Source organism: Hakea prostrata, chromosome 4, assembly GCF_041222555.1.
Source record: "Hakea prostrata isolate BN-2017 chromosome 4, UWA_Hpros_2, whole genome shotgun sequence".
NCBI lineage: Eukaryota > Viridiplantae > Streptophyta > Magnoliopsida > Proteales > Proteaceae > Hakea > Hakea prostrata.
Genome location: NC_142603.1, coordinates 16127043 through 16136219, shown reverse-complemented (window position 1 = coordinate 16136219; position 9177 = coordinate 16127043). Strand labels below are relative to the sequence as shown.

General features: G+C 39.7%; 1 protein-coding gene across 1 annotated transcript in view; it reads left to right on the top strand.

The window, feature by feature from the left end:
- Positions 1–377: 377 nt before the first annotated feature.
- LOC149018171 (ATP-dependent 6-phosphofructokinase 5, chloroplastic-like) overlaps positions 378–9177 on the top strand; it is a 72002-nt gene continuing 63202 nt past the window's right edge. The window contains exon 1 of the mRNA XM_089152491.1: positions 378–760. Coding sequence (XP_089008617.1) covers positions 468–760 — 293 coding nt within the window. The 5' untranslated portion in view covers positions 378–467. The remainder of the gene's footprint in view (positions 761–9177) is intronic.

Genomic DNA, 9177 nt, shown 5'->3' with positions numbered 1-9177 from the left:
ACTTTACAATTACAAATTATATGGGACTTACAAGTAAAAATAATAAAATATATATTTTAAAAAAATTCATCACTCTATTCTCGTAGACCTCCGATAATTTGTAATCAATAGCCGTCTGGGTGCTCATGAGGTAGACGATTCAGAATCCATTAACATAGCGGCTGTTGGAGTAAACCTTGCATGCAATGCATACGTTCGAATTTTTTTTCTTTCAAATAATTAAAAAACAAAACATCTATTAGAAATTTAGGCGCTTCGGTTTTCTCGCAGAATCTTCTGAACCGGATATCACGACAAGGTCAAAATGGTCTTTTTGATCTTTTTGGCATCTAGCTTGCAAGGAAAGCCGCCTACTCATACTTTGAACCAGAGTGTACGGACTATGCGCACTTAGTTCTTCTGGATCTCTGTTTTATTTATATCTCTGTTCTCCGATTTCTCACGGTTGAAGGACAGAGTTAGTTTTGATGGAATCAATTTCGCCAGCATTAGGCTTAAACCTCGTCGCTTCATCGGTGAAGAGACGTTCTTGTAATGTCGAGTTTTCTGTTCCAGTCGCTCCAAGATTGTGGAATTTTGGGAAAATTTGGAAGAAAAATCGCCTTTTTGCGAAGACGAATAATTCGGAAATAGATTTCAATGATCCTGATTGGAAGGCCAAGTTTCAGGCGGATTTTGAGAGGCGATTCAACATTCCTCATCTTACTGACGTATTTGATGACCTTGTGCCCATACCATCTACCTTTTGTCTAAAGAGCAGGTCAGTTTTCCCCCGCATTCTTTGTTTGATATTTGAAGGGGGATTGAGTTGTTATCTGCTGAGAAATCACAGAATTTTTACTTGTTCTATGCATTTGCCGAAAGTTTGTCTCTTAGTCTAGTTGCTGTAGTTGAATCCGCTTCCGTTAGCATTGTTGTTTTAAATGTTAAGGCTACGTTTGGTTCGTCCTCACATAAAAGCAAAATTAAAAAGGTATAAGTAACAGAAACTCATTGTTAAATGACATAAAAATGTGTTAAGTGCATCCGAAATTTATTTCACTCCATGTTCCCACTTAACGGTTGAGACAATCTTTTGTGGAGAAAGCATTTTGTACTCTCCAAGCAGTTCCAGTTGGTTCTCACCAGGAATAATTTATTGTTTCAGTTGAGTTTCATTAACTCTCTCCCATACTTTCATTATATTTTATATCTTTCACCGAGTCTCTTAAGCCCTTCTAGATCTATTATCAGAACCGGGAGGCTGGAGCAGTTTCTTCAACCAAATGAGTCTGTGAAGCCCTTGTGTGATACAGCCTTGAATGCAGGTCCAAACAAGGCAGCAGATAACAGGATCTTCAATGAGCCGGGCTGACTAGGCTTTAAGGGAAGGGTTAATATGGCTAGAAGAAGGACTGACTTGTGTTTGCATTTGATTGGGTAACTTTCAAAAATTAGGAGATGGATGAGTCCAAGTAGGGCTGCTAGGCCAGAAAGGAATTCTAGTGCTGTAAGTTGTATGAATCGAGTCCTAATTCACGGTAGGTTCCTTCAAGTTTGAGTCAATTCTGATGGTTAGATTGGTATAGATCTTGGTTCGAATTCTAGGTCTCTTGAGGAATCGGGAGATACAAATAAGTTTTAGTAAATTTTATGTGCTTGGAAGTTGGAGGAGATGATAGTAATTTGTGGGAGTCACTAATTGGCATTATGGGAAAGGGGTGGAATCAGTGTATCTCAAAACTTCCTACAATTTATACCCAAATGGAGCCAAACAGATCTCATAATGACCTTAATGACTAGAACAACATGAATAAAAAAGGTTCTACAGAGAACAGACAACAAAAGCTATGTTAACTTTGCTAAAACACTTTGAACCTCTCCCAATTTTCCCTTTTACATGCAACTGTATGAAGAACGCCATAAATTTCTTCATCTGGTATCTGAATAATGTGAAATTAGTTGCTTTAAAACCACAACTTGTCGATCTATAATTTCTGTGGAGAGTGTTACACAGGTCTATTGATACGACTCTCAAAACTTGCTTTAAACACATTGCCACTGCATGGACCGGTGTTTTTCCAATTTCTGATGCATCATGCCCACACCTGCTGCTTTGGGCCTCTACTAAACACTTTGCATTGACCTGATAAAGGTTCACAAGCTGTCCCACAAGTCGAGGTGATCTTGTAACCGTGTAAATGACCAAACTACACGTCTTTCTATAGTTGACTGTTTGACCATTCCTACTCTTCTAGCTCATCGCAGTTCATTGCCGTATCATCAGTATGAGTGTAAATGTTGCCAACGATGATAACCTAACTCCGTAGGGCTCTAATTTCCCAACAGTCTCCCCCTTTGGAGTTGTTGGCAGCATAAAATACTGATGTAAACTTAGGTTGGACCCCCCCCCCCCCCCCCAAAAAAAAAAAAAGTCCCAAAAATCCAGATCCAAAGAAGCTTCCTAGAGCTGGTCATGGATCTACTTTTGGTTTTTAGTTTGAGAGTTATGGTTCTTTTAAGTTGTGTTGAGTGAGTTAGTTGTGGATAAGATAAGATTCCTTATCCAAAGGGGATCTTATCTTTTAGAGTTTGTTTTTATTTGGAAGTAAGTCACTTATCTCTTAGAGTTAGTTTTTTTTTTGTTTGAAATTAATTGAGTCCTTATTTAGTGAGTAATTGTTAAAGTCCAAGTTGTGGGGTAGTTGGATTCCTATTAGATAGGGAGTTCCAAATTGAGTCAAAGTGTCTTGTAACTTGGCTAAATAACCTCTTTGATTATGAATAAAGCAGGTTGGATTATTTGAATAAATTAGAGGCTTGGGCCATGGGGAATGAAACCCTTATAGTCTGGGTTGGAGAGTAATTATCAAACTTAAGAAATTTCCTGCAATTGTTCAACTTCTACAGTAGTGCACATGCAAATCGTAGCAGCCCAAGTAAGTGAAGATCACCCCCACTCCATCTCATCTTCCCTCTCTCACTTCCCTTTCAGTTCCAGGTATCATCAGGCCTTCCCGCATCCTCTCCACCACCTGCGAGGCATCCCTGCCCCCTCCCCTGTTTGCGCATTGCAGAAACACCACCCTACACACCAGCAGGCCCTATCCCACCCCTTCTCTCATTTGGCTCCTTGTGTAGGCAGAAATAGACCAGCAGAAAATTTGTGAAAAATTCTACAACCATAATAGCTCTTCTGTGATCTGAATCCTAACTCTATTGCTGTTCAGAACCCTCCATTGATCAGATCTATTAGGAATTAGATCTGCAACTTCAAAGGCAGCAAACTCAGTCCCTTTTCTACCCAAGCCAAACTACCCAAAAACCTTGGTTTTTGTGCTGGTTCTTATCTAAGAAGATCCTGATGATCTAACCCAAACCCTGGGTTACATTAAAACTCAACATAGCATAGCACTTTGCTCACGCACTAATGTTTCCCTTTCATTACAGTTACAAAGGGCACTAATGCTCGGTCTACATGGAAACTCCCCTTGCATAGACTTATGGGAGGGCCCACCGCATCTTATCCTATAAAGTGAGAAATATATGCACACTAACTCATCTAATCCCCTTGCATATTTACCATCATCTACTATGCTCTAGGAGGGGCAATGCTATGTTTGTTTTTTGAGTATTTCAAAATTGTGCTAAAAAACCCTTTTTTTTGACTTATTATGCAAATTTCTTCAAAACCTTCCAAAAGTGCATATAGATTGTGACTTGTCTTTGATACTCATGCCACTATCTTCCCTTTCTTGAATATCCATACTACCTAAGAATACCCAAAATTTAAACTTAGATCCACCCCAATCTAACCATTAAAATTGTCCTAAATTCAGGGATCACCCCCATATATCATTATCGAACTTCTCTTCAAGTTTCATGACTTCATCTCAATCCCATCACTCTAACTTATGTTCTAGGGACTTATGGAAAGTATAGAGAGTGTGGGAAAGATCTTCATATGGTGTTTATTTACCTAAAAAAAAGCTTATGATCGAGTCCCTAGAGCAATAGTTTGGGTCTTTGGGAAGTACAGAAGAAAGGAAATGTTGTAAGTAATTATGTGGACATAGTTAAGGATATGTACGATGGTTCAATGACAAGTGTAAGAACGGTGGAGGGACATGGTAGTGACTTCCCAATTACAATTGGGCTACATCAAGGATCAGCTTTAAGCTCATAAATATTTACACTTATAAAGGATGAATTAACCAAATACATTCAAGATGAGGTTCCTTGATAATGTAGTACTATATTTGATTGATCAAAACAGTAGCCAAATAGGATGTTTAATAGGGAATAATTTTAGATTAATAGACTTAAGATAAACAAAATTCAGATATGAAGGTAGGCTGAAAACCGGAGTGGTAGTACAAGGATATTAGCTTAACAACATGGACTGAATCGGTCTTCAAAACAGGGGCAGAACTATGAAGAAGACATGGGAGGAACAATATAAAAGAATTGAGAGAAAAATAAGAACAACAAAGTACACCCGGGCTTTACACCACAAGGTGGATCGATTGGATCGAACACCAATCTTGCTTGATCAAACACAAGGATTCTTCAAAGAGAAAATAACTAACAAGCAATTTGATTTCAAAGTTGAGTGTTGAGTTGTGTCCTCACTCTCTTACATAAGTCTCTTTATATAACATTCTGAAGAGACATAAACATTAATTGTAACATCCAACTACTAGCTAACACCACCTACCTATTAATAACTCAACTACTACCTAACTCACCCTCTTACATAAGTCTCTTTATATAACATTCTGAAGAGACATAAACATTAATTGTAACATCCAACTGCTAGCTAACTCCACCTACCTATTAATAACTCAACTACTACCTAACTCTTGACAAAGGAAAACTCCTTTGGCAATGAGTTCTTTTATTTTCAAAGCACAACCCCTTTTATTAACTTTTCAAGAACTAAACTTAGGCTTAGGTCTAGACCATGGAGATCAAAATATGTAGGCTAACTTTAACCTACTAAAACAGTCCTACCCATGAAAGCCATGGGCTGATTTGGGTGATAGCTTTAGGCCTTTGATAGGCCTGACCCAATGGGCTTCTTCTTTCTTGAATATGTCTTCAATTCTGCATCACTTGATGTATGGTTTTTGTTGATGATATTGTGTTGATAGATGAGACACAAGGTGAGACTAATACCAAGTTAGAATCACGGAGAGCAACTTGGAAATCAAAAGGTTTTAAATTAAGTAGAACAAAGATAGAATATCTAGTTTGTAACTTTGGTCATGATTGAGCGGATGATGAGGTGGTGCAACTTGATGATAAGAAGATTCCTCAAAGTGATTGTTTTAGGTACCTTGGTTCAATCATACATAAAAAAGGTGTTATAGAGGATGATGTTTCCCAAATAATTAAAATGGGGTGGATGAAGTGGGAGGTGCATCCAAGGTCTTGTGTAGTCGACATATTTATTTAAGTTTAAAGGAAAATTCTCTTGGACTATCATTCGACCAACGCTAATTGGGTCTGGTTGGTAGTAAAAATTAGGTTGTCAGAATCTGGAAGTCTTCTAATAAGTGCAGGAAGTTCTGAAAAAATTTCTGGTTTCCTATTTACTGCCAAAACAGTGAGCCGGATGGGGGTGGGGAGGTTCTAGAGGAGCCTATAGGTCTGAAACAGCAAGGGGAAGGGGTTCTGGGGCTTGCGGGGTGTGGAGAACTGCTGGTTTGATGTGGCTGCAGGGATAGGGGGCTTGGTAAGGTGGTGCAGGAGAGGGAAGGGGCTAGGGGCAAGGTGCGATGGCATAGGGAAGTGAGAAAAGGGGGTGGGAACCTCTGGACTTACTTGAGAATTAGAAGGTCTTGCTGGAACTCTTGCTGAACTGCCTTGAAGAAGAAGATGGAGAGTGAAAACTGCGGAAATAATGCCACAAACCCAGCCGCAGGTCACCTGCTCTCAAGTCCATTCTTCAAACCACAATTTCCATCGACTAGGCTATTTATAGCCTTCAAAATCCAACTTGACTTAATTAAGAAGTCCCTAACTAATAGGGATCTAACAAACTTGTTACTTGGATTCTTAAGTTAACAAATATTTACTAAGGACTCAATTTCTAATTTCAAAATAAAATTAACTCTAAGAGATAAGAGACTAACTTCCAAACAGAAACAAAATCTCTTAAAGATTAAATCCCCTTTGGATAAGGAATCTTATCTTATCGACAATTAACTAACTCAACACAACTTTAAAAGAACTATAACTCTCAAACTACTAACTCTAACAAAAACCAATAGTAGATCCATGACCCTTGGATCGAGGGGATTCTGTTAAGTCCCATTATTGAGCCCTAAAAGGGGGCTTGGAAAATGACCAAAGTACCCTTGGGGTAATAAATTTGGCCAGTTATTTTTTTTGGGCCCAATTTTGGAGGGTCCACCCCAAGTTACATTTGTTGGGCTGTTAAAAAGTAGCATATAGATAAACTTAGTGTGCCAGAAGTGAGGACGCTAAGATGGATGAGTGGCAAGACAAGGAATGATCATATTAGATGCTTAGCTGGTCTGGGAGTAGCTCCGATAAGTCATAAGCTACAAGAAAGACGTTTGAGGTAGCTGACCATGTTGAATGGAGACTTGTAAATGCCCTTGTACGGAGAAGTAATATAATCCAAATTGAAGGAATTAAAAGAGCTAAGGGTAGACCTAAGATAACCTTAAGAGAAGTGGTGAGAAAGGATATGAATAGCTTAGGCCTTGTATTGAGCATGACCTTAGGTAGAGCTTATTGGAAGGCAAAAATCTATGTAGTTGTCCTCATTTAGTTGGGACAAGGTTATTGTTGTTGTATTCTATAAACATCCTCTAGATGTGCGGTCATGCAGTGATGTAGATATATAGCTTTAGACCAATCCAAACTCATCTTGGAAATCCATGTGAAGGTGAACCAGGTCAAGTTGTCTCTTTTGGTTAGTAGGCCAATTAATTAATATATTCGTTAGGGTTTTTTTAGATGAGATTTATCTTTTATTGTTTTTATTTTAGTATTAATAGGCTTATTATTTGAGTTGCGCATTTGCACTAGGAATTTGTCTCAATTTGAGATCACAATTAGTTGTTTTAATTTTTTCTAGATAGTAGCTTGTAAACAACCAAAGGTTGGATTTTGATGATCGAATTAGTTTGTTTTGGTTGAAAGTTGAAACCTTGTTTTTATAACTGCTAATGTGAGCCCTTCTACTGCGTTGGATCTTAGAATTCTTTCTGTGACTTAAAACTAGTATAGTTAAACGGTGAATACATCAAATTCAAGCCTTCTGTAGTGATGAGGACATCAGTCTAGGCGACAATTTCGAGTTTACCAACAATGTGTACATTATTATTCTAAACTCTATTCATACATTTGGCTTAACCCAATCCTTGTTTTTCAATCTTCTAATCCTTACGTTTTTTGAGTCTAAATATCTAATATCTAAATAATAAGAACTGGCGTAAAGATCAGTCTATGGCAGCATCTGTGTGGGTTGATGAAGAGTTCAATGACTATCAGATTGCTAAAGTCCTAGGTTCGATAAGGAGCATTGCCCATAAGCAATTTTTTGGATTTATTTAGTTTTTTTTTTTTTGTTTTTCCTTTTCTTTTGGGGGTTGGTTTGATTTGATTAGGTTTTCGGGTGGTTCTGTTTAATTGGGTTCAAGTGATCCATGGGTTATTCTTACTTAACTGTATTTTTTTAGGGTTTCCAATTTCGCCCTATGTATTTTTTTTTGGATGAATAAATAATGATATTAAACAAACAACGGACTACAAGGACGAACCAAGCGAGAAGGATCAGGGAGAAGGGGTGATTTGGGAGTTGAGGCCCCAGGAGACAACAATAAGCCTATTCCTTGGGGAATTAACAACCGGGGGATGGGGAATGCTAATGAGTCTAGCCGATACATCAAATTAAATCGCGTTCCAAATAGAATCAAGAGAGTGGGATTTAGAAGTCCAATGCCTTAGATTCCTCTCCCACTAGAGATAATGGATCGTAGCACCGTAGACAAGCTTACCAACCCAATCACAAATAGAGGAGCGTGTGAAATTACTCAAAACCAAATCTAGTCACGATCAAACCCAAATGAGCGGCAAGAGCGGGGCCAAATGAAAGCAAGGGCTTTTCTCCAGAGGGAACTAGAGAAGGGGCAAGAGAAAAATAAATGCTCAATGTCCTCGGTTCCAGTCCAGCAAAGGATACATTTTGGGGTCATAGGGATATGACGGGAGATAAGGAAGGCTTGGGTTGGGAGGGCATTGTTTAGGGCTCTCCAAAGGGTGAGGGCGTGCCGGAGAATATGTCCAGGGAACCAGACAAGGGAAGGCCAGGGGGGGGAAGGGGAACGAACCAGGTTCCAAGCAGAGGCTGAGGTAAAGGATTTTTGAGGTTGAAGGGAGCCAAACTAAAGTGTCATGAGCGGAAGGGATAATGGGCGGAGGGGAATTCTAGACTTGTGTGAGGCTAGGGTGGGGGCAGGGGTCCAAGATCCATCGGAGATGAAGTCCAATAAAAGGGAAGACTTGGGGATGCGGGAGTCATAGACGGTGCGGGCGGGAAAAAGAGAGAGGAGAATACCCATTGGATGCCACGGATCTAGCCAGAACTTTGTGGAGAGGCCTGAGGAAATTTGAATGGTGATGGTAGGGAGAGCACATGGTCTGAGGAGAAGAAGTTTCCTCCAGATCCAGGAAGGGTTGGAAGGGATAGGGACCGACCAGAAAGAATAAGATTTAAGGAGGTAGGAGTAGACCCAATTGACTTAGATGGAATCTTGTTTGGAAACAATTTTCCAAATGAGACGAAGCAAAGCGGCAGAATTGACATCTTGGATCCTATGGATTCCTAGGCCCCCCTCAGATTTAGGCCGACAGATGTTGGACCAGCTGATGGGGCGGAGGAATCTCGAGGATTCCTGGACTTTCCAGAGAAAGGCACAGAAGATGGACTCCATCTCCAAAGAGATAGACTTGGGAAGGGGAAAGATGCCACACCAATAGAGATAGGAGGGTTGGAGAACATACCGAATTAGCTCAACATGACCGGCAAATGAGAGAAGCCGGCTTTTCCAAAGTTGGAAACTTTTCCGAATATGATCTAGCATGGGAGCACAATGGTGGCGAGAAAGCCTACCAGGGATAAGAGGAAGGCTGAGATAGACAACAGGGAAGGAGCCAGGCTTG